A 27996-nucleotide genomic window follows, 5' to 3' on the forward strand; every position below is an offset into this window, starting at 1 on the left:
GAAGCAACTTTTTAAATTGAAGTAATGTTGTTTTGCATTTGGGCCACATTTTGGCAAGGACATTTGTGTCTTTATTATTCAATCAAAAATAAGTTGCTTCAAACAAAAAATATACATTTTCAAACGAAAATTCACTTCAATCAAAAAAAGAAAAATTTCAATCATAGAAAAAAAGTTTTTGAATGCGAAAAAATATTTGAGACTCAAATATTTGCATTTGAACACTTAATTTTTAATTTTAAAAGTTTTCTTTGATTTTAGCAATCCCTTTTGTTTTTGGGCCATATTATGGGTAGGACATTTGTGTCTAAATCATTCAATCCCCCCAAAATATTTTCAAACAAAGAAAAAAAATCATTTGAAAAATAAAATTGCCCTTCCCTAATTAAAAATAAATAAATAAATAATATGCAAAGCAAATGACCGTCTAATGTGCTAGTCACATGATCTGTTCGAAAAATATTTTGACCCATTATAAAAATCTTTTTTTGGGGGGGTTCATTTCATTCATTTTTTGTTGTTTGCTTTAATGCTTTACAACTTTTATACATATATAGGAAAGTCAATTATATGCAATGACACTATTCGGCCACCGGGGGGCTGCCCCCCCCCACAGCCCCCCCCCCCCCCCCCTTAAACTCCGCTTATGGTTATTTAATATCTAAATTGCACAATCTTCAAATGCTCACTTGGGTAAAGCGTTCACTGTATGAGTAAAATGTAACTGTGACACCGCCTACCTGTAGATGTCGCTGCTCGAACAAGACGTTGCAAAAGAGGATCGGCTATTTTCGGCAAACATCGTCGGTTTCGACTCGGTCAGGATGGAGGAAGAGGCACGAAGGCTTCTCGAAGAAGGGATCAGGAAAAAATTGATTAGTCCGGGTAAAGGACAGGTTTCGACCTTCACCGATGGAACAAAGGTAGAATGCAACTAGTTTTTGGCTCACTGCGTCCAAATTGGAGGTTGTAAAATGCTTGGCAAAGGCATACAGCGCTTTTGCTAATGCTAACTTGTCGTGTCTGTTGTCGTATCTGAGCTAACGCATCTGACGCCTAATACCACATTTCGATTTTCTAGAGAACCGTCGAAATAGGTGGTGTTCTAAAATTGTTAGGCCAGTTTAAAACCCCTTTCAAGCTTTTTCTTCCATTTTTTTTAACCTCACGGGTGTACATGAGCAGACAGGAAGGCGTGTGTTTATCACTGCTGGTTGGTCGGCGAGTTGTGGCAATCAATTTCCAATGGTTGTGATTGGTCAGGATAGACACGTCGATTTTATGGAGATAATTTCAATATATTTTTAATGTCAATTAATTGTAATCTAGTGGAAATCGTGAAACTCAAGGACTACCGTTGCACGGTAATATATTTCGTTTTCAACGATTTTACTTTGCGACTTATAAGTAGGAACTGGTCTGCTGAAAAATGCTTTCATATGTGATTAAACAAGAATATAGTTTGAGCTTCACTAGTTGCAGGTATGGGGCTCAAGAATTTCAAAGTTATTGTATTATGTTATAGTTATTATAAAGCTAAGACTTAAGACCTTTCACTTGGGCAAGTGACTTTTATTGGTCATTAAAAATAACTTGAATATCGGCAATTACATTATTATGTTTTTTTAAATTATTATTCATAATTTTATTTTTTTATATATTATTAAATCATTTTCATAAAAAAAAAGTAAATTAATACAATTTTTATAAAAGCTAAATTAAAAGAATTAAAAGGAAAAAAACAAACGCACCTTGCTCACTACCCTAGTAGCACTTAGATTTTAATTTTTTTCCCCATAGTATTTAGCTCATTGTATTCTATTGACAGCGATAGATTTCCAATTCATTTAAGCTGGGAGGAATGGCTGCGAATGCTCATCTTTTAGTGCCATTAGATAGACACACATCTATCGCTGTCCAATCCATTTGGACTGGGAAGGCCTAATGAACGATCGTCATTCGCCCTGCTCAGATAAAATGGATTGGACGTCTAGCGCTGTCAATGGCAGTCAGTGGGTAAAATTTGTGCCAGTAAGGGTAAAAAAGCAAAATGCATAATTCGTGCCTGAAAAAGTTCAAAACAAACAGCACCGATAAATCAAAATCTTCAAAATGATTCCAAGATTAATTTAATTCCGTTTATAAATAAGTATAGAGTTACTTGTGCTGTGTTTTTGGACTATTAAGTTAAAAATGTGTGACCAAAATTAAGAAGAATCTGCATATTTCACCTTATTTCTTCATTAAGCCTTTAGGAAATAATGATGACGATCTGCTTTTTACAGTGGCCCTGAAGTGCAAAACAGCGGCAAATAAAAAAAAAAACTGCGGCAAATTCAAAAACACAACAGCAAATAACAACAAAAATACAAATTGAAAAACATAATGCCAAATCACATAACAAAAAAACATTCAAGGCCAAAATGCCAAATCACTTAACAAAACAAATTTAAAAACTAAATGCCAAATCACATAACAAAAAACAAATTCAAAAACAACGCTAACTCGCATAGCAAAAAAAAAAAAAAAAAAAAGAAAGAAAACAACGCCAAATCACAAAACAAGAAAACAAATTCAAATCCAAAAATGAAATTACATTAAGAAACCGAAAGAGGTAGGTCCAAGTCAAAAAGTACACTCATCGCTGATTGAACGAATCTACCGTCAACGGTAGGTACTGATAAACTAGGAACTCATCCACGTCTGGTGTAGTATTTGGAAATGAGCATTACCAAAGATGCGAACGTGGAATTTGTTTTTTTTGTTATGTGATTTGGCATTTTGTCTTTTGTTTTGTTTTTTGTTATGTTATTTGTAGGGCTGTCAAAATTAACGCGTTAACGCGCGGTAATTAATTTTTTAAATTAATCACGTCAAAATATTTGACGCAATTAACGCACATGTCCCATTCAGACAGTATTCTGCCTTTTGGTAAGTTTTACAGCAAGGCTTTTTATGCTGTCTAACAGCGAACTCTTGTGGTCGCTTTGCGACATGGTTTATTTTTTTCTTGCCAGTTCTATATGGCTGCACGACGTCTCTGTTGTGCTTATTTAATCCTTGGACAAGATTTGTCCGTAAGTATGGTTGTTGTAAAGAATGTACATATTATGTTAGTAAGCGAAATGTTACATTTTTTATATGAGACGCTTTTTGTTTATGTTTAGTGAACCTGTATAGCGTGCTAAGCTAACGTTGTTGCTAATGCAATGCTTGTGTACTTTTTTTTTGTAGTTTTACGACGGTCTAAAGAGGACAATGGTTTGAGGCCATTTTATTAATAAATCAGATGAAAAAGGAAGAAGTCTGATTATTAAAGCGTCGTTCACTAGCTGTCTAGCTTTGGAAAAAGTAGACGCTTCGGAGTGAGGACAGCATAGACAGATTTAAATGACAGTAGAGTGAAATGCCCACTACAGTCCTTATGTACCGTATGTTGAATGTATATATCCATCTTGTGTTTTATCTTTCCATTCCAACAATTTATTTAACAGAATATATATATAATTTACAGAAAAATATGGCATATTTTATAGATGGTTTGAATTGCAATTAATTGCGATTAATTACGATTAATTTTTCAGCTGTAATTAACTCGATTAAAAATTTTAATCGTTTGACAGCCCTAGTTATTTGCCATTGTGTTTTTGAATGTGCCGTTGTTTTTTAATTTGTTTTTTGTTAGGTGATTTGGCGTTTTGTTTTTTATTTTTTGTTGTTATGTTATTTGCCATTGTGTTTTTGAATTTGCTGTTGTGTTTTTTGATTTGCCATCGTGTTTTGCACTTAAAAACCACTGTAACTTTTGGGTTCAAGTATTAAAATAATTTTTTTACTGCTTTTAATTTATTACTGATCAAGAACCACATCTTAGAATTGTTTTCTCTCTGGGTTGTTCACTTACAGTATTTCAAAGCTGACACACGAATATGTTTTCGCTTGATGGGCCATAATTGCATTTATCAAAACAATCCTAAATAACTGTGGATGGATAATGTGACCTCCAACCTTAACTTGTTATTTGGCTAAAAGATAAGCTAATTCAACTGGGAGCTGGAGAATGATACTTTTTAATGGCAACTATCTGGTAAAAGCTCATAAAAAATAGTGAAGACATTACATTTTGAAATTGGTCTTTTAAAAAAATTCCTATATTACCTCAAAGTGACGTGACACTACAGTAAAGACAATGTAGATTTTCTATTAGTGCATTTCTGATTATTTCGATACTGATATTGCGCAACACCGCCCTCTGGTGGTGAGTTACAACACAGAAAAAAACAACTTCGCTCTTCCTTACTGCATTGTGATCACATCGGCTTTGCGTTGTTTTAAAAACGATGTGCGAAATGTCTGATTGCAGTAAAATTTTACAGTTCATCGACAACTAACCAGGGGTGAAAGTGGCTAGAATTTCTTGCCGGAACTCCCCGACGTGAAGGTCGCCACGGAGCCAGAAATTTTATTTATTTATTTATTCTTTCATTTATTTATTTTTTTTTGGGGGGGGGCAAACCTCTTAAACTACTGAAATGCAAAGAAAACTGTTTTAGCACCGTTATTTCTACAAAAACTGATTTTCATTCAAAATTGTATTTTTTCAATGATTTGCAAAATAAAAGTTAACAAAAACAGCAATAACCCCAACCTCCATCTCCTAATTTTTATTTTCCCTCATTTCCTCACATACTAAATGCCAAATAATTTTAACTACTTAAGAACATAGGATGTATATTTAAATTGAAATTAATGTAAACATTCACTTTTTGTTTTGTTTTTCCATAATAAAGACATAAGTAACATACATTCAGAAAAATAAGTACAAATGACTTATATTATGCAGAGTGAAATGGAATATATTTTGAAAATCGCGCAAACATTGACTTTTTTTAAATCATAAGGAAATGAATAAGTAGCCTAACATAAATGAACAAATATAAGTCCAAAGTGCACATTGACAGCTAAGATGTTCTGAACCTCCGCATCAGAGCAAGTAAAACTAAATATGATAAATAAGCCTCCTCAACTCTTTCGTTGCTCTTAAAGATTTGATCCATTTTATGTTGCATTGCCCCTTTATTGTCGCATCAATTAAACAACCTTTTTTTTTTTTTTTTTGCTGTTCCAGAAAACATGCACATTTGAACCAATCAGAGCTAACTATCTCTGCTGGTCAAATGTCAGTATGTCAGCTAATTGAACGTATAAATGGGTCCAGGCGTTTTGCTTTGCTGCGTGCATTCGCACACTGACGTGACTCATCATCGTCAGACTCCGATAACTGCACCAGCTGGGGAAACTTCCCTGCCGTCCGTGGAATAAAATAGATAATAAATACTGGTGGAAATTGATTACGTTACACAAATACTTTATCATGCTTGTTGTTAACACTTGTGTATGTATATCTGATGTTGGTAGATTGTTTTCTTCTTGGAGATGAAATGCATGTGTGGCAGTTTAGCATTTTTTTTTTTACATAGTGTTTTGACAGTTACCGTCATATTTTCGGAGTCAAATCACCGTGTACCGGAACAGCATTTCGGCCCTGAATCTTATACCGGAACTGTGTTCTGGCCCTGAATCTTATACCAGAACTGCGTTCCTGACTATTCTGGCTCACTTTCACCCCTGCAACTAACAAATGTAAAATAAAATGAAGGATTTAGGGAAAAAGCGCAAATAGTGTACATGCAGGCTGACTTTGACAGCAGACATTTTTGACTGAAAAGTTCAAGTTCTATAATCACAGCAGAAAAAAAATATTTTCAGGCAAGTTGGCAGCCTTTTGAATGCCGGTATCAATATTTAAGGTTTGTTTTTGCTTATTTGGTGAGCCAGCTAAATGCAATTTGATGACGATCGCTGCCATTGACGGTTCTAGACATCCAATTTATATTGACTGGATTGGACGTCTAGCGCAGTCAATGATACTGAAACCAGCGCATTCACAGTCAGTGTTTTATGGGCATTAATAGGTCACTTCCTGTTCATTTTTAGGCATTTACATGCTATGATTCTTGAGTCACTTGCTTTTCAGAAACGCAAAATCAACATGAAGTGACCCATAATTGCCCCAAAAGGAAATGGAAGTGACTGAAAATCAACAGGAAATGACATGAAATGCCCCAAAATGAACTCATTGGCTGCCACCAACGGGCATAGATGTCCAGTCCGTTTGAAGTGGGAGGGTGGCAGCATACAATTCGCCATCTAGTGATAAACTGTTTCTAAATTCACAGTTGAAGGATGAAAATAGCTTAGTAGCTCTTAAACTACTGGAATGCAAAGAAAACTGTTTAGGCACAGTTATTTCTATAACACATACAAATACTGATTTTCATTTAAAATAGCATTTTTTTCAATGATTTGCAAAATAAAAGTTAACAAAAACAGCAATAACCCCAACCTCCATCTCCTAATTTTTATTTTCCCTCATTTCCTCACATACTAAATTCCAAATCTCAATTTTAACTAAAGAACATAGGATATATATTAAAATTCAAGTTAATGTAAACATTTACTTTTTTATTTTTTTATAAAAAAGATATATCGTAAGTAACATACGTTCAGAAAAATAAGTACAAATGACTTATATTATGCAGAATGAAATGGAATATATTTTGAAGATCGCGCAAACATTGACTTTTTTAAATCATAAGGAAATTAATAAGTAGCCTAACTAGGGATGTCCCGATCCAGGTTTTTGCACTTCCGATCCAATACCGATATTGTTTTGCACTTCCGATCTGATACCGATACTGGCCGATACCGATACCGGCCTCTCTGAGCATGTATTAAAGTTTGAAGTTATTTAGCCTCCTTATTTAGTTGTCAGACTCATGTTGAAAAGAGTTTTAGTAGTCTTGATAACATCTTGCCAGCTGAATTAGGTGAGTTGGAATAACACATAATGGTTGGTAACAAGAAACTGACCTGTTTATTAAATGATAAACAGAAAACATTATAAATAACAAACAGAAATGACATATTCAGACAGTAAAACATGCTAATAATATTGTAAACTGTCTTAAAAAAGCAAAACACACAAACAACCTCAAACTATTAACTATTACACACTCCCTTTGATTTGCTTGCCCAGCCCGATAAAACCCAAAATTTTATGTTTTATTTGTAGGCACGACCCCGAAAAAAACAAAATTTTATGCTTTATTTGTGAGGACTCATGAGCGATGCGTGGTTATGTTTTGTGTGATCACGTTTGCTGACGCCAGTGCATATATGCATAATGATAACAATTTATAGCCTGTCTTTTGTAACAAATTCTCCCAGTTAAACAAGACTGTAAGATGGATATTCAATAAACATTTATATATTTTATATTTGCATGTGTGTTCTAACAGGTGGATAGTGGATTTGACATTTATTTTAATCTCCTCGAGTTGGCAGAAAAAAAACGCAAGTTTTCTCAATGTTTAAATACTCTACATATTTTTATCATTATAAATGCATTTACACAGAAAAATAACGCTGGAAAAGTACATACATACATACATACATCGTTTTAGTATAAATATATCAATATATATTTTTTGAAAAAAGTCTGCCCGATGCATCTAAATCCCACTTTACTCACGAGAGATAATGGCTCGTCATCCAGAATGATTCCTTCGGCAATGACTCTTCCCTGGGCTTTGGGACTGTCAAGTGCCAGTTTGTCACGCATAGCAAAAGATTCTGCCAGTGTTCGTTGCGTATGACCTTTTTTTTTCTGTCTTCGGTTTTCTCCTTATACTCCTCATACTCCTTGTATTGTTTGTGGTGGTATTTCAATAAATGCTTAGTTTGGTTGTATTAACACTTCTTACAGCTTTACCGCCACGCTTGACTTTATTGTGGCATATGTTGCACTCTGCCTCTTCGTCTTTGTCGTCCTTTAAAGTGAAATAATCCCACACAGCTGACATTTTTACCGATAGACTCTCAGTCAATTGGGAGACTGTAATGTAGTGTGTTGAAGGTGTGCGTAAAATGCGGACCGGATTTAAGGGAAACCGAAGCAAAAACTGGAATGGATTATGTAAGTCGGTGCACTGGAAAACCCGGACCGGATTTCCCAAAAAACTGGATCGGAAGTCTGGATCGGAATTTTTCCGTGTCGGCCGATCCGATACCGATACGCATTTTTTTGCCCATAACAGCGTCCGATCCGATCCAGATATCGGATCGGGACATCTCTAAGCCTAACATAAATGAACAAATATAAGTCCAAAGTGCACATTGACAGCTAAGATGTTCCGAACCTCCCCATCAGAGCAAATAAAACTCATTCATTCATTCATTTTCTAAAACTAAATATGATAAATAAGCCTCCTCAACTCTTTCGTTGCTCTTAAAGATTTGACCTCCATGCCGTACGTGAAAAAAAAAACAGCAATAAAGATCGGTGGAAACGGATTACGCTACACAAGCACTTTATTATGCTTGTTGTTTATGCTTGTTGTTAACACTTTTGTATGTAAATCTGATGTTGGTTGATTGTTTTCTTCTTGGTGCTGAAATGCATGTGTGGCAGCTTAGCATTTTTTTTTTTTTTTTTAACATAGCGTTTTGACAGTTGCTGTCATATTTTCGGAATCAAAGCACCGTGTACTGGAACAGCATTTTGGTCCTGAATCTTATACTGGAGCTGCGTTCTGGCCCCGAATCTCATACCGGAACTGCGTTCCTGACCGTTCTGGCCCACTTTCACCCCTGCATATTAGCACTTGTTAGATAGTAAAGTTGTCTCATTTCTTTTAATAAAGAATCCACACACATAACACCATTCATATAACAGTTTAGTCTCCTTTTAACATAAACTCAATCTGTAAATTGTCATACAAGAGAGTGTGCTTTGAATATCAGCGCTTTGCCCACAAGAAAAAAACGTCTTTTTACGTTTTATACTCAGAACCTTTATTAAAAACTTTAACACATTTTATGTCTTTAAACAGTACAGTTTTAGACTATAGTACAGTTAAGTCAGGAAGCTCTATTATTTTTTAAGGAAATAGTCATCCATTTTGTCTTCATTGTTACTTACAACTTCAAGATAAATTGTGAAGGTAATTGAAAAAAACGTGACATTTATCAGATTAATCGAATAATCGTTTAATTAATCGTCCGATTAATCAATTATAAAAATAAACATTAATTGCATTCCTATAGTGCTGGCATAGGCTCCCGCACCCCCTTGACCCCTTATGAGGAAAGGCCGTATGAATAATGAATAGATGTTTTGTAATACTATCGCAAATGTATTTAATCAACATGTAGATAAACCACTGTCTGTTTTTTCAGGTGGTCTTCCACTACCGGACTAGCCTGTGTGATGGCACTGTGCTGGATGACTCCAGGAACATGGGGGGTTGCAGCAAACCAATGGAGCTCATCTTGGGGAAAAAGTTTAAACTGGCTGTGTGGGAACAAATAGTCATCTCTATGAGAGAGGGAGAAATTGCAGAATTTACATGTGACACCAAAGTGAGTGAGCTCCCTAAATAGGATGTCAGAAGTGTGTAGTATACTGTCATACTCAAGATGGTCTGTTTTTGTTCCCAGCACACCGCACTCTACCCTCTGGTGTCCCAGTCACTTAGGAACATCAGCATCGGTAAAGACCCTCTGGAAGGCCAGAGGCATTGCTGTGGCATTGCTCAGATTCACTCCCACCACTCGCTAGGCCACAAGGACCTGGATGACCTTCAGGCTAATCCACAGCCTCTTGTTTTCACCATTGAGCTCATGAAGGTGTGTGATCTGTGAAACATCGGTTGGTTTAAAGCAACTGGTACAAAACCAAGTCTTTCCGTAAAGGGATACACTGAAAGGCTTGTAGTACTTAAAAGATAAACGTTATTATGAGTTAAAAAATAATTTGATTTTGAACCCCCTTTTGATGTTTTCATTTTTATACCATTTGTAAAACTCGTTGAACTAGTAGGTCACCATTGTTGACGTCACAGGGCGGTGATGTCACATGGTTATGCTGTCGGGCTTCCAGAGTATGACTCTAGCGACATAAACGTGTCATCTGTTCAACCCTTTCAATTTGAACCCGAGAGAAACATTAATGAGCATGACAGCACTGTCGATATTTCATGACACGAACAGCAAAAGCAAAATGAACAGGAAAGACGGGATGAGACGAGAGTAGGGGAAAAAACGGGGTTCTGCCAAAATGTGCTACACCGGCGAAACACCTACAAGAGGCGAATTTGACATATAAAGTATTACCGTACGCTTTCAGCTTCTTTTGTTTAGATGAATACAGACAGAACCTGCTAAAGATGCCTTAAAAAATACTTGAACGCAGTATTATCAAATAAGGGTGGTTTTCATACGCAATGTGACTAATGTGTTCAATAAATCAACAATCTGCTTTCAAGCTACCACAAGAAAAAACATGCAAAAAGTATTTTGGGAATGAAAAGGTAATAAATGACTCAATAAAAACACAAATAGTAAGTACTCGCCGCTTTGAACCCATGTGCGGATATGTTGGACGTCTCACCCCGTAGAGGGAATTGGAGTAACCCGGTAGTGTTTGTAACCCGGTAGTGTTTGTCTAGTGACCGTGACAATCTAACTCATCACCCCGAGCCTCTGTTGTGCGCATCAAACATGGCGCCCTCGGTAGGTCAAAACATGTGCTAAATAAATATTATAGATTTTTAAATCAATGGCAATATTTTATGTGTTTCTAATAACATATTTTAGTAAAAGAGAACAATTGTGGCTCATTAGAGCCGATAAGTCTTTAAGTTAGAGATTCCCTTTTAAAAAATTAATATATAAAGAAGGAGAAACTGAGAAAACTGCAGTTGAGGTCAAGTGTGCACGCAGGTTCTTCCTCCGGGGTCGTTCCAGCTTGATGCCTGGGCCATGACGGACGAGGAGAAGCTGGCTTCTGTCCCTCACGTCCATGAGGAGGGCAACCTGCTGTACAAGCAAGGCCGAATACAGGAGGCCACCGACAAATATTACAATGGCATCGCTTGCCTGAAAAATCTACAGATGAAGGTCAATGAGTTCTGCTTCAAATCTGTTCCTTGTTTCCCCATAAACAAATTTACAATAGCTCTGATACGTGCTCATTTTCACATTTTAGGAGCATCCAGGAGATGAAGCGTGGCTCAAGTTGGACCACATGATCACACCTCTCCTCCTCAACTACTGCCAATGCAAGTTGCTCCAAGGCCACTACTACGAAGTCATCGAACACTGCTCATCACTCACATTCAAATATGAGAGTAAGGCTCACCTATTCATTATATTTCTGCCATTTGAAGCTGATTTTGAAGGGAGATGCGAGTCAATAAGACATGACTGTAATATCAGCTAAGGGTGTAACGGTACATGCATTCGTATTGAACAGTTTCGGTACTTGGTGGTCGGTTCGGAACGGATGCGTACCGAACGAGTTTCTGACGTAATATAACCCTTACTTTTCGAGGCTGTGAGTCGATCGGGTTACCGTTTCTTTGTGTAGATTATACTTACTCTGCCTTCTCTACTATAATGAGGACCAACACGGTAGGACAGTCCAGAAATGTCAACGGCGCGACAATGTGGCCGCCGCGAGAACGCAGTGAAACGCGGGCGTTAGAATCAGCCAATGCACACCAGTCACAGTGCGGCCGCTTGTCAGATGCGTCCCGGAAACGGCTCAACGCGACGCACGCGAAAAGAACGGCAGAGTTTATTATTTGACGCAAGACGCGGCTCTCCTGCGTGAATACTACTAGCTAGGATCGGGCCGGAAGTCACTCGTGTAATAATACGGTGGATCCGGTCAATTTTCAAACTAATATGCAATCGTAACCTACATTTTAACTCCATCAGATCTCTTGAGTGGTATATCGGGGCACAGTTGACTTGTTTTTGTTGATTTACTGCTGTCTTCTCTGCTATAATAATAACCAAGACGGCCCCGTGTTCAATACAAAACCTTCCTACCACAACAAAATAAGTAGGAACTAATATTCACATAGGAAGTAAAGTTATACAACATAAAATATACAATATAAATGAATACTACATCACATTTGTAAAATATAATCACATATTAATACACACATCCTGCTTACACAATTAAATTTATTAATTTCTGTGTGGCGCTTTCACTTGAGAAAATCCACCAATTAAGCTTTTGAAAACCGTTCATAAGAAAAAAAAATGACTGAGGCATTTCATTTGTAAAATACATGTTAAAATCTTTGTCATTGGGATCGCTTTTCTCTTTAGCACAGGACTTTTTTTCTTCTGACCAATACGCGTGGTCTGAAAGGCAAATTGTTGTTGGATTATCTTTAAATACCCGCTACTTTTTGAGCAGAATTCTAGCTTCGTATAGGCTAATGTTCCTATTGTTGAAAGCACAAAAGTGCTTAATAAACAACTAGCACATTTATATATATATATATATATATATATATTTTTTTTTTTTACTGTACCGAAAACGAACCGAACCGTGGCCTCAAAACCGAGGTACGTACCAAACCGAGATTTTTGTGTACCGTTACACCCCTAACTAATATCAGCATATTGACAACCTTCCTTGGTGCCATTAAGGACGCTAGACGGCCTAGCCATTTTGACTGGATGGGGCTGGCAGCCATCCAATGACATGGATGTGACATCTATTATCGTCAATGGCAACCATCAAATTTGATTGTGACATATTATTACTATCCTTCGTACCAGACAACGTAAAGGCCTTCTACAAGCGAGCGAAGGCCCATGCTGCAGTGTGGAACGAGACCGAGGCCAGAGCGGACTTCGCAAAGGTACTGGAGTTGGACCCATCTCTCGGACCATCTGTGGCCAAGGAGCTGCGAGCCATGGAGGAACGAATACGCTCCAAGGAGAAAGAGGAAAAGGGGCGCTACAAAGGCCTGTTCACTTATAATTCACCGCCACCAACTGCCACCACGGTCAGTTCACATTGACCTCAAGTGCTGCTTTCTCTCGGCTATTCTCCAAGTTCTTGTTATTTTTTCTTGTCAGGGTTGAAGACATATGAAATGAGAAGAGGCCTGTGAATTTCAAGGAGAGGGCATATAAAACACATGCTGGTGTTTGTTTGATCCACACTCAAAACAAACTGTCCTCCGTTGAGACACGTGATGCTCCCAAAGTCTGCTTTGCTCCCATTTTTTTCCTGCAACAGCAATTCAAAGTCTCAAACGTCTTTTAGTCTGTTTATAAGCCCTTTTGCTCCCTCACATTGAGCTTCATTGTGTAAATAATTGTCACACAATTTTTTCAGCCCATGCTTTATATATAGATAGATATATACTTTTAATCAAAGCTAAATTGAGAACATTACTCATAGTCACAGCTCCCCCTGTCCTTCCGGTCCTCATTAGTCTCAGGATTAACATTGGACAGATGGAGACGTTGCTAATCATAAAACAACACACTTCAACATTTCTGTATGTATCTCTTTCTTATTTGTCATGTAAAAAAGCTTTTGTGCACTTGTCTAAGCATCATCTGTAGTCTGAGGAAAACAGATGACGGTGAAGCTGTGGATGGGTTTCACCCTGATCAAATGTCACTGAAGCAACACTTATGTAAAAAAATAAATAAACATGTTTATTCATGGGATGGCATCTTTTCATATTTCCCGTGTGGTTCGACAAAGTATTTTCAGCATAAGTAGATCGAAAGTCTAAGACAAGACATTACAAGTGCTGACTTGTTTTGTATCTTTTAATTAAGATATACATACTGAACTGCAAAAGTTTGGTTTACAAAATTCCCACATAACAAATTGACTTGAGATGTACAGTACATAGTCTTTGTTGATTGACCAGAAAAAAAGGACCAAAGCAAGAAATAAACTGGCTCTATTCAAAATTAAAACCAAGGTTGAAGGAGGGGGGGTTACCTGGTCATTTTGGCTGTGTTGACCACATAAAATTTGATATGTGTTTAATGCATGGCTCACCTTGAATCGCCACATCTGGGGAGGAAAAAAATTAAAACTTGAAGTTTAAAAAGAAGGGCCAGGTGGAATGACAAGGAAACAATGCAATTGTATAAAGCCAACCAAGAAGGATAAAAAAAATTAAAGTTTAAAAATAGAGAATGGATAAGAGGGAATAGCTGGGGATGAGAAAATGTTATGTACGGGCGCTTCTTTCTGTCTCTGCTAGACATTCCCTGACAAGTGCACGTGCATGGATGATACCTGGAAAAGGGAGAAGATATTTTAGTGTGGAATAACGGATTTATTTTCAAAAAAGTACAAAGAGGACTCCAAACAAGTAAGGAAATTATACAAACCGTGAACAAAAAAAAATTCAATGTAGCACAGATGACAAGTCAAAAGTTTCAGATAATGTATAATTTTAAGTGGAAAATAAGATTTTAAATTTCACCGTGTCAACAAATTAAAAAATAAAAAATTGTAATAACGCGATTTTCACCACTGTGTGGCATCCCCTCTTCTTACAACAGTGTGCAAACGTCTGTGGACCAAGAAGTTTCCCAAGTTTAAAATTGGGCTTCTGCGGGTCATTAAAAAGTATAGAAAGTAATTAGATTTTGTCAAAATTCTGGCAATGAATGGCATGAAATAGCTTGACGTTAAATGTTGAGGCACTGAAAAGTATGTGAACTTGATGGTAAAAAACAACAACTTTTCTACACATTTTATTTTGATGATATAAACATCTAATTTTAATTGGATGTGTGAGTGTCGGCGCATAGGTGGGCTCGGGGTGGGGGATAAACAGAGTGTTGCACCCTTGAAGTATTGACAATGTGTACGAATATTGTGACTGCTGGCTAGTTTGGGACACACCCCCTTACAGTCTAAAACGCTGGTAGTTTGACAGTGAGAGAATATTTTAAAGAATACAAGCCAACTGTTCAAATGTCTTAAGCCTTCTTTGTCCCACCTTCTTCATGATGTGTGTAAACTGTTCTCCATAGGTGAAAGATTTAATCAGCCATGATGTGCTAATTAATGCTGGATGTGGTCTGGCGTCATGTTGTGAAATGCAAGGTCTTCTCTGAAAGATACAATATCTGAATGGGAGCTCACAGTATGTCGTCCTAGAACCTGAATTATTCTACAAAGCAATAAAATAAGATGTAAAAGGAACAAAACAAAACTGGGAAATCTATTTCTTGTGAATTAAGTCATTAATGAGCTGCTGATGTATTGGCTTGATACTCTGTATCGGCAGAGCCTCAAAATCAGCAGACTCTGACTCAACCTTGAGTGCAAAAATACAGTGGGGCAAATAAGTATTTAGTCAACCAATAATTGTGCAAGTTTTCCCACTTGAAAATATTAGAGAGGCCTGTAATCGTCAACGTGGGTAAACCTCAAACATGAGAGACAGAGTGTGGGAAAAAAAACAGAAAATCACATTGTTTGATTTTTAAATAATTTATTTGCAAATCATGTTGGAAAATAAGTATTTGGTCAATACCAAAAGTTCATCTCAATACTTTGTTATGTACCCTTGGTTGGCAATAACGGAGGCCAAACGTTTTCTGTAACTCTTCACAAGCTTTTCACACACTGTTGCTGGTATTTTGGCCCATTCCTCCATGCAGATCTCCTCTAGAGCAGTGATGTTTTGGGGCTGTCGTTGGGCAACACGGACTTTCAACTCCCTCCACAGATTTTCTATGGGGTTGAGACCTGGAGACCGGCTAGGCCACTCCAGGACCTTGAAATGCTTCTTCCGAAGCCACTCCTTTGTTGCCCTGGCTGTGTGTTTGGGATCATTGTCATGCTGAAAGACCCAGCCACGTCTCATTTTCAATGCCCTTGATGATGGAACGATATCTTCACTCAAAATCTCTCGATACATGGCCCCATTCATTCTTTCCTTTACACAGATCAGTCGTCCTGGTCCCTTTACAGTAAAACAGCCCCAAAGCTGTTTTCACCCCAATGCTTCACAGTGGGTATGGTGCAATTCAGTATTATTTTTCCTCCAAACAAGAGAAGCTGTGTTTCTACCAAAAAGTTCTATTTGGGTTGCATCTGACCATAACACATAAAAGAGCTAAGAACATTATTAAAGACTCTTCCCATCCTGCTCATCACCTGTTTGAACTGTTGCCCTCTGGCAGGAGATACAGGGCGTTGAGATCACATACAACTAGACTCAGAGACAGTTTTTTTCCCCAGGGCCATCCGTGTTCTCAACACTGAACAGCACTAATTGTTCATGATGCTCCTACGTAGCGACTTTTGCACAATAATTTATTCTTTGTCTTTTATTCAGTAGTATGTTTAAGTTGTGTGTTATTTTACTGTCTTGTGTTTTATGGTCCCACAGAGTAGCTTTCCAATTTCGTTGTTTGCTTGGCTTGCAATGACAATAAAGGAATTGAATTTAATTGAATAACACATTCTCCCAGTCCCTTCTGGATCATCCAAATGCTCTCTAGCGAACTGCAGACAGGCCTGGACGTGTACTTTCTTCAGCAGGGGGACAAGTTTGGCAGTGCAGGATTTGAGTCCCTGGCGGCGTACTGTGTTACTGATAGTAGCCTTTGTTACTGCGGTCCCAGCTCTCTGTAGGTCATTCACTAGGTCCCCCCGTGTGGTTCTGGGATTTTTGCTCCCCGTTCTTGTTATCATTTTGACGCCACGGGGTGAGGAGGGAGTTGAAAGTCCGTGTTGCCCAACGGCAGCCCGAAAACATCACTGCGACTAGAGGAGATCTGCATGGAGGAATGGACCAAAATACCAGCAACAGTGTGTGAAAAGCTTGTGAAGAGTTACAGAAAACGTTTGGCCTTCGTTATTGCCAACAAAGGATACATAACAAAATATTGAGATGAACTTTTGGTATTGACCAAATACTTATTTTCCACCATGATTTGCAAATAAATTCTTTAAAAATCAAACAGTGTGATTTTCTGTTTTGTTTTGTTTTTCCACATTCTGTCTCTTATGGTTGAGGTTTACCCATGTTGACAATGACAGGCCTCTCTAATATTTTCAAGTGGGAGAACTTGCACAATTAGTGGTTGACTAAATACTTATTTGCCCCACCGTATGTGGTCTGGACAACACTTGCAGTTTCAGCTTTTCGTTGTATGTGAAATGTATATGTATATGAAACTTTTCCAGCCTCTTATTGCTACCTGGCCAATTTTTTTTTTTTTTTTTAGATTTGTTGACACCATGAACTTTCAAATCAACATAGTTTTCACTGCAAATGATACATTTTCTCAGTTTTAAAATTTCACCTATCATCTATGTTGTATTTTTGAATAAAATATTGAAATCTGTCACTTCAACATCTGCATTCAGTTTTTATACACAATTTGTATAGCGTCTTAACTTTTTAGTAATCTGATTTGTATGCCGGCTAAGTCTGCCCTCATGTGAAATGCAAACAGCTAGCTGTTAAAGACATCTATTATCCGAAAACATGCAGATGGATAAAGCTAATAGAAAAGGCGTGACTTAAATTTCACTCAGACAATCAAGTCTTCATCTTGGTGTCCTCACCATCACAAATTGAAAGTCATCTGCATAAAGTGGTGAATAATGGACTGTTTTGCTTTCTTGTCAAATTGGCAACAGTACCTCTCTTTAGCCTCTCCATAGCACTTTTGCTTCCAGCGTATGTGGGCCGGATTTCACGGCTCATTTCCTCAATGACCGACAGAAGTTCACTGTAGGTAGATCCTTGAGTGACTTTGACGGGCTGGTCAAGATTTACAGCAAGCGAGGGGGGTAAAAAAAAACAAAAACATACAGTTATCCTTGGGTGACTTAAAATCTTTGGCTGACATAAGTGGCAGTAGCTTGAAAGACTTTGTAACCAAGCTCACTCATTGAATTAAAACGCCATGAATTTATTGTCGACCTCCCCGACAAAGCCAATAATGCTAAATCCACATTGTAGAACTTCATGAAAGAATAGTCTTTATTGAGCAGTGTGGTTTTTGTCAACGATGACGATAACTAGAGCTGGGAATCTTTGGGCACCTAACGATTCGATTACAATCACGATTCAGGGGCTCTGATTCGATTATAAAATGATTATTGATGCACCCCCCTCCTTTTTTTTTTTTTAAATGTTTTGTACATTAGTTCCAAAATTGTTCAAAAATCCACTCAGGCTAAACCAAACTACTATTTCAGTATCAAGTTAAAATTAAACAAACAGTAAACAAATATACAAAAATAACAGTAAATAAAAAACTCCAGTCCCCATTCTGTATCAGCAGCTTTAAACTACATTCAATTAATTTAATGTTGTGAATCAACTGTTACAGTTGTAAAAATTGCTCCCGTTATTCCATAATTTCCCTTCTGTCTACATTTGTCAAAGTTTTAAAACTATTTCATCATTTAAAGATAGATTCAAGACAAATTCTGCCGATTTAGTATTTTAGATAAAAAGTTAATTAGGTTCGCTACAACAGAGCCTTCTAGAGAGGTCTACTGCTTTAAGATGGCGGCTGTTTACTTACACCGGAAAGTCTGTCATTTCGCATCTCTGTTCAATAATACATGTTCTAACACTGACGTCATCTGTAATTTTGCATTAAGTTCTACATATATATGATATCTACTGTAGCCGTATGTTTGTAGCAACTAGCAACTGGGCGTTGTTTGTAGCGGCTGTCAGCCGCAGTCAGGTATGATTGTTTTTTTTTTTATCTAGCGGCATGAGTTGAACATGATATTTACTCTCGGTCCGTTCCTCATTGCGTCCCAAAGACCGCGCTGACTGTGTTGTACTTCCGCTTTACCTGGTATAATTCAATAATCGGAATTAGGATATTTGTGAATCGTTCTCGAATCTTCCACGGGCGAATCGCGAATAATCTAAGAATCGGAAATTTTGCACGCCTCTAACGATAACGAAAAGATTTTGTCGACGGACCTGACGATGACAAGCTAAAAACATGTCTTGGGAGGAGGAGTGGGAACCTCTTGGTACCTCACGATACGATACGGTTTGCGATACAAAGCTCACGATAACGATGATCTGACGATATGGCGATACAACGATTATCGATACACTGGTCAGGAAATCATTCTACAAACAAATAATAAACAGAAAAACAAGTTTCTGCTGTGAATTGGAATGAGTTTATTACTAGTAGACGTCCAATCCGTCTGAACTGGGAGGGTGGCAGCGAATGAACATTCGTTCATTTGCTGCCATCCCTCCCACTTCAAACGGATTGAACATCTATGGCCGTCAGTGGCAGCCAATGCCAGGCAATGAGGTCATTTTGGGTCATTTACATGTTCATTTTCAGTTACTTCCTGTTGATTTTGGGGTATTTTATAGGTCTCTTCCTGTTTATTTTGAGTTACAGAACAGGAAATGACCTGGGAATCACCCAAATGAATAGGCAGTGACTCAAACTCAAAAGGAAATTACCTGTAAATGCCCTAAAATGAACAGCAAGTGACCTGTAAATGGCCAGAAAATGGGACCGAATGGCTGTGAATGCTCTGGTTTTGAATGAACGAACGTTCCCAGTCTAAATAGATTGGGCGTCAAGCACCGTCAATGGCAGCCTTAGAGTTAACTGAGACACTATTATGGTGTAAGATTTGGTAGCAGAACTGAAGGGTGAAGAATGAACATTCGTTCATTCGCTGCCATCTCTCCAACTTTAAACGGATTGAACGTCTACTAATGATAAACTCATTCCATTTCACAGCAGAGGCTTGTTTTTCTGTTTTTTAATTGTTTGTAGAATATCCTAGAATGATTTCCTGACCAATGTATCGATAATCGTTGTATGGCCAGAACATCGTTATCGTGAGCTTTGTATCGTAAATCGTATCTTATCGTGAGGTACCAAGAGGTTCCCACTCCTAGTCTGTCATAAATTCACAACGCGTGACATTTTCATATTGTACGTAGATTTACGTCAGGTTGCATCGTAGCAGTGTTTGAGTCGCGTCACTCATGTGAGATGTGCTGCGCCTCTCCCTCACTCTCCTAACCAAAGTTTAGGATGTGTTTCATGCTAGGCTTCACATTTGGAAACATGGTAAGATTTGTTTTCTTATCTTGGCAAGAGAAAATATGCATTGTTGCTTTAAAGGACTGTGATGAGAAAGCATCACATACTAAATGTAACTCATTGTGTTAGCATAGCATTTGCGTTAGCATTCCGTTTAGCGTGACGAGCAGCCTGATAAACGCTTGGACAATTTTTTTTTTTTTTACATACAGTTAGGCATAGATTTCATTATTAGCTGATGGGACAGCTCCTAGAGACATTGCGCCACGGCTTCCCCTAGGGGGCCTGGCCAGGCAGAATGCTGTGGAAGCTTTCACTGCGATAAACTCAATCCACTTCTAACGCCGGATTTAAGTGGAAACGGGACGAAGGTTTTTGTGCATACAAGCAGGCAGGAGTGTCCTGAGTGATTTGATCGAGGATTCCAAGTAATTATTCTATAAAATAGCACCACGTTGTGAATGAAAATGGAAAAAATTAGCCTAACTTTAGCTTGAAATATTTACGTAAAATGAATGATAACTGCCCGTTTTTTTTGCTTTTAACCAAGAATCTAGACTTCTTTACGTTCACATCAATAGAAGTTCTGGGATTTACGTATTTAGTGAAAAGAATTTTCAACTTAAAAAGCTCTTTGTTTTGTGATGGCCACCATGTTAGATTTTGTATCCATACACAATAGCGTAACTTTACATTCAAATAATCAGGTAACCATTTTTTGGCAAAAAAACTAATAATTTAGACATTTCTGTGTTCATACAAAAAATGGGCTTTTACGTGTTTTATTTTATGTAACACTTCAATTTAAAAACAACGGGGGCCAGATAGTCGGCAAGACGTGCTGAGGCAATGGTGACATCGGAATTCAACCTAAAGACATTTCTGTGTTCATACAAAAAATGGGCTTTTACGTGTTTTATTTTATGTAACACTTCAATTTAAAAACAACGGGGGCCAGATAGTCGGCAAGACGTGCTGAGGCAATGGTGACATCGGAATTCAACCTAAAGAAGTTGTGATTGTATATAGAAAAATGCATAATTTGCTCTGGTTGAGTAAAATTAAGACGAGTCTGAATGCTTTCCTCAAGTATTACATTTCTGATGTGAAAATTAAGTGATTTATTAGCTGTTGAAAACATGTCAACATTGCACTAAATAAACATGAATTAAGTCGCTATTTTGGGCAAAAATTTATTTGAAATGTTAAATATTGCTATTGATCCTGAAAATATAGGTGATGATCTCTGCAATTTGTGATTTTTGTGCATCTAGCGTAAAATCTGAGAATTTTATAGCCATTTTGAAGTTTTGTTATACTTATATAAGAAAAAAAAAATCCGGATTTTATTGGGGAACCACTTTGAATTTTTCAATGCTGCTGCTCATGTAGACTCATATATGCCTATGGGAGGTGCTTGTTTTGGTTTTAGGTCGCCAGCGGCTTTGGTTTTGAAAATATTAGAATTTAAAGTTTTTGAAAATAGGCCCCTTACAGAGCGGCCCTTTTTCCCGTCAACTGATAGTGCAGTTTAGCCTTCTAGGTAAGCTGATTTGAAAATAGCGTACTGCTTTTCCTGCTAAGTGTGTATTATCATTGTCCGTGTAGACACTACAGTATGTGCTCCTCTGTCTATACCAAATTGATGGAAACCTTTATTTTTGGACTAAAACTTTTGAAATTTACAGACGAAATTTATTTTGAGTTACTGTCGACTAGAACTACATGAAATTTGTATGAGATTTCGTCGACTGAAACTAGACGAAGACATTTTGAAATGAGCTGCCAAAAACAACACTGGGACTAAGGTATTCATTATTTGAATGACTGTGGAAGTGCCAGAGCCCGCCGGGTGGTTTGGGCTATTTTCTATTTTGCCAGAGATGCATCCATTAAAATGGGTGGAGCCAGGCCTGGAGTCAGCAGGCCAGGTGCTTTTTCACGGTTTAAACACCAGCGAACGTGGACGATGAACGATTCATTATGGTGGTGGAAAGTCACAAAGTGATTTACAACAAAGCAGAACATTTTTATAAGGACAACTTCAAAAAGGAATCTGCATGGAACGCCATCGAAGAAGCTATGAGGGACGGACGGTGAATTATGCAAGTTACGGTATGTAATTTAAAACAGTAATTAAATATTAGAGAACGGGTTGTTGACGTGGTCGGGGTGTCACAAATCCATGGTAAAAGCAAAAAAAAAAAAAATTCGGGAAAAAATGTTCAGTCAAATCAAGTCTACGTCTCTCTCTGCTTCTCTGTTGCGTAAAGACTCCGAGTGTTTGTCGTGGTTTTTAATGCCACATTACGGACCGCAGTTGTGCGCATGTTTTGTCCTATTTTTGATGTACTGCGGAGCACGCAGTCAACACGGAGTTTGGCGGATCTGTACTGCACACGTGTCCGGTATAATTTGGCCTTCAGTGTTCTTAAAATTGCATGTTTTACTGTCTGCACTGCCTAATAAACAGATGACAACTGTGACCATTTCATTTATTTCCTTGAATCATACATGCATGCATTTTCCCACCCTCAATTGTCTTGTCTTTTAACTTCCTACCTTTTTTTTAATTATGTACTATATTTTGCTTTGTTGTAAATAACTTTAAGGACTTCTCAGGTTTTTGGAAAGGGTCAGTAAAACAAAATTTGGCTTACAAAACAACGAAAAAGAAATGGAACATATGACAGCCTGTAAGTCAATAACGTCCCCAGTTTGGTTGCACTTGGAATATCAAGACACCACTGTTCGTGTAAATGGTCAGCCACCATGTGGCAATCCACAAATGTCAAATATTTGTTGAAATACGCCTTTCACACAAAATTTTGTAACATCTCCGACTACAAATAAACTCAGCGGGCTTCCCTTTCACCTGTGCGTATCACCACAAAAACACAGGAGTGCTTTTAGCATACCTGAACAAAGCCCATGGAGGGTGGGCCAAAGTCACTGAAAGCGGGCCGAAAATTGGATGATGACGGGAGAGAGGGAGAGGGCACAGAGGAGCCTGAAAACAAACAATGTCAGAGGTAAAGAAAAAAAATCTACACCAAGTCATCTTTTAAAAAGTTACCAGGACAATATTAAGGGAATTGTATTCAAACTAACCAGGTGGCGTGTGGTTAGAGCCTGACGGCGCTGGAGCAATGGGTTTGTAACTCATGACGATGTCCACTGGAAGCTCCCCGTACGTCGCGCCACTTCCTTCGTTCCGGTGCTTATACAGTTTTACTCTTGGAGGTGAGCTCCTAAGAGCTGAACACAAGAAAAACATTAAATTGTTTGCCTTTACTTGTTTGCTTTCATCCAGTAGTCAAGTACAGTACCTAGGCTTCCTATTAGATCAGCATCAAGTAGGAACCTATGCAATCATAAGACCATGTGTAACCCTCCCTATTGATTTAATCAGCCAGAGTAAAATCTTATGCGGCAGTAAAATCAGTCATAGTGACCCATTTTTCAAAACAAACGTTTTGGTATAATCAAAAAGAAAGGACATACTGAGGATCAGTATATTGTACATTTCATCTATGAAATAATACTTAAACTTGAATGGATTTAATAATTTAACTTATAAAATTCATTATGAAACATTATCATTGAACCTCATCAAAAAAAAACAAGGACATTTATTGATTGCTTGAATAATGTGCAAACCTTAGCCGTGTTTGTATTTCTCATTGATTACACCATCGCTAGCGTTACTTTAAAGATCACCAGAGCTATCGTCATTAACGAAATCCTCTTAAAATGCAGTTTTCATGTTCATTAAAATCAGAGAAGTATGGTCAAACCAGTCCAGTCTACTGACATGCATTTGCAGCACGACCAAAATTGCAAGCCAACAGCTGATTCAGACTGTCAGCAACTTCTGTCTTCTATGAAAGAGCCATATTAATGGCTTCGTGAAGCTTTATTTGGATGGATCTGGATGTTAGAGCTTCTAACATCGATTTTGAAATCCAGCCCAACCAAATGAAGATCACTTGCCATTAGTCATGTGCCGAATACCGGTTTCAAGGTGGTATGAAAACATCACGGTTTCAAAACAGCAAAAATTTTCTGCCATACCGTCCCTACAGTATTGGCCATTTTTTATGTCCCGAAAAATGCAGGGAGAAATCCCTTGCTTACAGCTACAAGGCTCAACCTTCACCCACCGGTTGTTGCCCAGTGTCAGTGAGTCAGCTGTGCTACATGATGGCTGCAGGAGGTGAAACTCCTGAACTTTTTTCCCAATCAAAGAAAACGAAATTCGGTGTACAGAAAAGGTACAGACGGCCGCCGCTTAGAGGAGGGCCAACCGTCATGTAAAATATGTAAGCGGAGGGTGGCTTTCGAGGAGGCAATACCTCCAATATGATTTCGCATTTATACAAAATTAAAGGTTAGTAAACACTGTCATGAATGTTTCCCACTAGCTATGAGAGTTAAATCCAGCGTGTTTAGTGTGTTTAGCGGTGGTAAAACATGCAGTTTTTTTTCCTCTATGGCAACTGTCTGTGTTGAGAAATAGTGTGTTGATGGGGGAAAATATTATGTGACCCGAAGTGAATTAGCACATTATGCCTTAACATTAGCACATTATGCCTTTGTGATGTATGATTGCCTCTGTGACCTTGATTGTAACAACTTCTGTTATTGTTTTTCACGCCATTCGGGCGCTTGGGTTCCACAGTTGGGAGGGAATCTCACGAGATAACGTGTTTTGCACTCACGACATACTGGCGCCCCTGTAACACAACAAACCTCAACTGGGAGGGAATCTCATACAATAGCGGGAAGGGAATATGGGCAAAATGGTTCATCTTCTGAGCTTAGAGGCCGGCCACCTTCATGCTCATGAGATGTACTGTTATAAAGCCAGGAGCATTCTCCACCCCGTCAGAGTCCGCCAACGGATGACGTATGAATCGCTTGGCTTTATTCCTCTTCTGACTCTGATCGGGGCGTTGGCTCTCCGCCCTTTTGTCACGGTAAGAGTTTTTATTCTTAGAGGAATATTTGTGCTTAGACGGTAGCGCAGGGATATTAGAAGTGACAATCTAGATCTAGCGTTACCGTTACCACTTGTTATGCTTGTTTTGATGTCTGCATTGCTTGCTTTTATGTGGGATTGTAATCAATAAACATAATTAATTCTTCAATTGTCATAATCAAACATTGTCTATTGAGCAAAAGTGTGCCTGTTACTGACTCACCGCGAACCCAGAAATTCTGGTAACGTGTAGAATGTAAACATGATACAAGTTACACACACGTGCTTTTTATGGAAAATATTTTTGTTCTGATGGTAATAATGTTGAGCTGTGGCTCTGGGTTTAGGTTCACCTAAAGGACTGCATTTATTTTAATTTTATTTAGAATATTTTCTGTTATTATTTTGTTATCTTTTTAATTTATTTGAACTTAACATTACACTTATGTTCCAATTTGCTAATATTTTTTGAAAAATAAAAATCCTGTTCAATGGAAACAAGTTTTTTTTTTTTTTTAACCCAGATATCTCAAATAAAAACACATTTTAGAGTTGCAATTGCAATACCGTGATACCAGGAAATTTTGGCTTGAGGCTATCATACCGTCAGAATCTCATACCAGCACATGCCTACTTGCCATACGTGTATCTTGCACATGGTGAAAGTCAGTCTGGTTTGCCAGGCTAGCATATGTGTACTGTGCTTTATCATTAACAAATTTTACTAAACCCACTTTCACCTACAAGTCTGTGTTTAGCAAGGCCCACCTTATAAATCAAATGTAATTCATAATTCGTCAAGAAATGACATTTCCAACAGATCAATTAGAAATAGGGATATCCCGATCGCATATTTTTTCACCCAAGTCTGAGTCACCTGATTTTGTTAATCTGCTGATTAGAGCCTAGTTCGGGCCTAAAAAATCCAGCCCGACCCGACACGGCCCGCTGGTATTGAGGCCCGACCCGGCCCGAGCTCGATCACTTAACTAGATTTGCAGGCCCGAGCCCGAAAACCCCTTTTTTTTTTTTTTTTTTTTTTTTTTTTGAGTGACGCGGAAAAAACGCAGCAGCAGCAATTTATTTTCATTTCTTCGAGTTGGCAGAAAAAAACGCAAGTTTTCTTAATGTTTAAATAATCTACATATTTTTTTGAGAATTATCAAAGCATTCACACAACGAAATAACGCTGGGAAAGTTTGTTAAACATATTTCTGAGTGTGTGGGACATTGTTCTCACATGGACGCGCCTCTCTGACACGGAGAGGGAACAGGAGAGGGCGGCGCCTCGGCCGTGCAGCGGGAGGACAAGAAGAAAAAGCGGCCGGCGCCACGGCGTTCGTGCACACGCACAAGCAAAAGCGCAATACAGAGAGCCTGCTCTCCATTTTTTAAATTTATTTATTTATTTATTTTTTTGAGTGACGCGGAAAAAACGCAGCAGCAGCAATTTATTTTCATTTCTTCGAGTTGGCAGAAAAAAACGCAAGTTTTCTTAATGTTTAAATAATCTACATATTTTTTTGAGAATTATCAAAGCATTCACACAACGAAATAACGCTGGGAAAGTTTGTTAAACATATTTCTGAGTGTGTGGGATATTGTTCTCACATGGACGCGCCTCTTTGACAAGGAGAGGGAACAGGAGAGGGCGGCGCCTCGGCCGTGCAGCGGGAGGACAAGAAGAAAAAGCGGCCGGTGCCACGGCGTTCGTGCACACGCACAAGCAAAAGCGCAATACAGAGAGCATGCTCTCCATTTTTTTTTTTTTTTTTTTTTTTTAAAATAATTTATTAGTCCGGCATGGCGGCCCGACCCGACCTGACCCGAACGTGAATGCTTAAATTGTGGACCCGACCCGAGAATGTCGGGTCGGGTTCGGGTTTGGGCACAAAATCTAACCTCTACTGCTGATACAGAGCCCCAATCCAATACCAAAAAAAGTATTGTTAAAAAAAAGTTTTAAAAATGTTATTGTCCCACCGTGACACCTTCATAATGTGATTTTTTTAAAAGAATAATGTAGAAAAGTGCTTGTCTTTATTAAACGCTTCATTGAGTTAGTCCACTCAAATCCGCTCACGCTGCTGAGAACAGCCTCTCACTTACACAATGAGTTGCCACAGCACACTACCGCTCGTGTTTAACAAGCTAAATGATGATTGACACATGTGCGCCTTAGCTTCTCTGGAAAGCTCAAAGCTACACCCCTGTCAATCATTGTTAACTTTAAATAGCAAACTCAGGGCACTGCTGAGCAAGAAAAGCAGCAGGAGGGAGAGTGAAAGGCTGGATGAGCATGAAGCAGAAAAACATTTTTTAAAATTAAAAACCTGATCCTTTTCACTCCATTCAGAATTCAGATCCTCTGACAAATGGCGCAATTGGCCCGATTTCCAATCAAGTGATCAGATCATCCCTATTTAAAACCAAAATCGTACTAGTATGTGTTAACATGGCTGATGTTTGGTGAGATGTTTGGTGCCTATCATGTAACCCTCGAAAATACAATTTGATCCTAACATCATGATAAAAGATCCTTTGTTGTTATCAGATTATGCCAGTGTACCTAATGAAATGGCCTCTCAGTATGTTTGACTTGAACAACGGAACGACTCATCTCATTCAGAAGCGGTTAGAAACCCAACGTCTGAGCGGTTTTATTAGGTTGATTTTTCTTTTGAATCAACTACAGCGTATTTGCGTGGTGAAGGTGACAAGCCTGTAAGCAAACTGGATTTGTGTCTAGAGGCGTCTGAATGAAACAAAAGCTAGCTTTAGCTTAACAGGGAGATCCAATGCTAATGTAGCTCGCTTTCGCCGGTTAGCACAACAATGTGACAAGAAATTTAAAAAGCGGCGATGAACCTGCTTGACAAATAGAGAAACTTCGGGTGAACACAGAGTTGCTAACTACATACATGCCAACTGAAAACTGCTCAATAGTTCTAACGTTATGTTCGTTAAGTACCTTTTAAAGTAGATTTAATATCCTCTGTGGGAGGCGAGGGCTCTTCCTTCCTGTGAGTAAA

The 27996-nt window shown here is 38.2% G+C and overlaps 2 protein-coding genes across 2 annotated transcripts; one reads left to right on the top strand and one right to left on the bottom strand.

Annotated features, from left to right (window-relative positions):
- The first annotated feature begins 763 nt into the window (after nucleotides 1–763).
- Nucleotides 764–14163, top strand: aip (aryl hydrocarbon receptor interacting protein). The gene is made up of 7 exons (XM_057843877.1): nucleotides 764–923; nucleotides 9301–9483; nucleotides 9562–9750; nucleotides 10846–11022; nucleotides 11111–11252; nucleotides 12706–12935; nucleotides 13009–14163. Exons 1-7 carry the CDS (start codon nucleotides 825–827, stop codon nucleotides 13012–13014), a joined length of 1026 nt encoding a protein of 341 aa, XP_057699860.1. The 5' UTR covers nucleotides 764–824; the 3' UTR covers nucleotides 13015–14163.
- cdk2ap2 (cyclin dependent kinase 2 associated protein 2) lies at nucleotides 13599–27996 on the bottom strand. Its single transcript, XM_057843879.1, has 5 exons — nucleotides 27936–27996; nucleotides 23095–23241; nucleotides 22902–22993; nucleotides 17573–17693; nucleotides 13599–14197 (listed from the first exon to the last, which is right to left on the bottom strand). The coding sequence occupies exons 2-5, from the start codon at nucleotides 23147–23149 to the stop codon at nucleotides 14130–14132; spliced, it is 336 nt and encodes a 111-aa protein (XP_057699862.1). The 5' UTR covers nucleotides 23150–23241; nucleotides 27936–27996; the 3' UTR covers nucleotides 13599–14129.

Source organism: Corythoichthys intestinalis, chromosome 8, assembly GCF_030265065.1.
Source record: "Corythoichthys intestinalis isolate RoL2023-P3 chromosome 8, ASM3026506v1, whole genome shotgun sequence".
Taxonomy (NCBI): Eukaryota; Metazoa; Chordata; class Actinopteri; order Syngnathiformes; family Syngnathidae; genus Corythoichthys; species Corythoichthys intestinalis.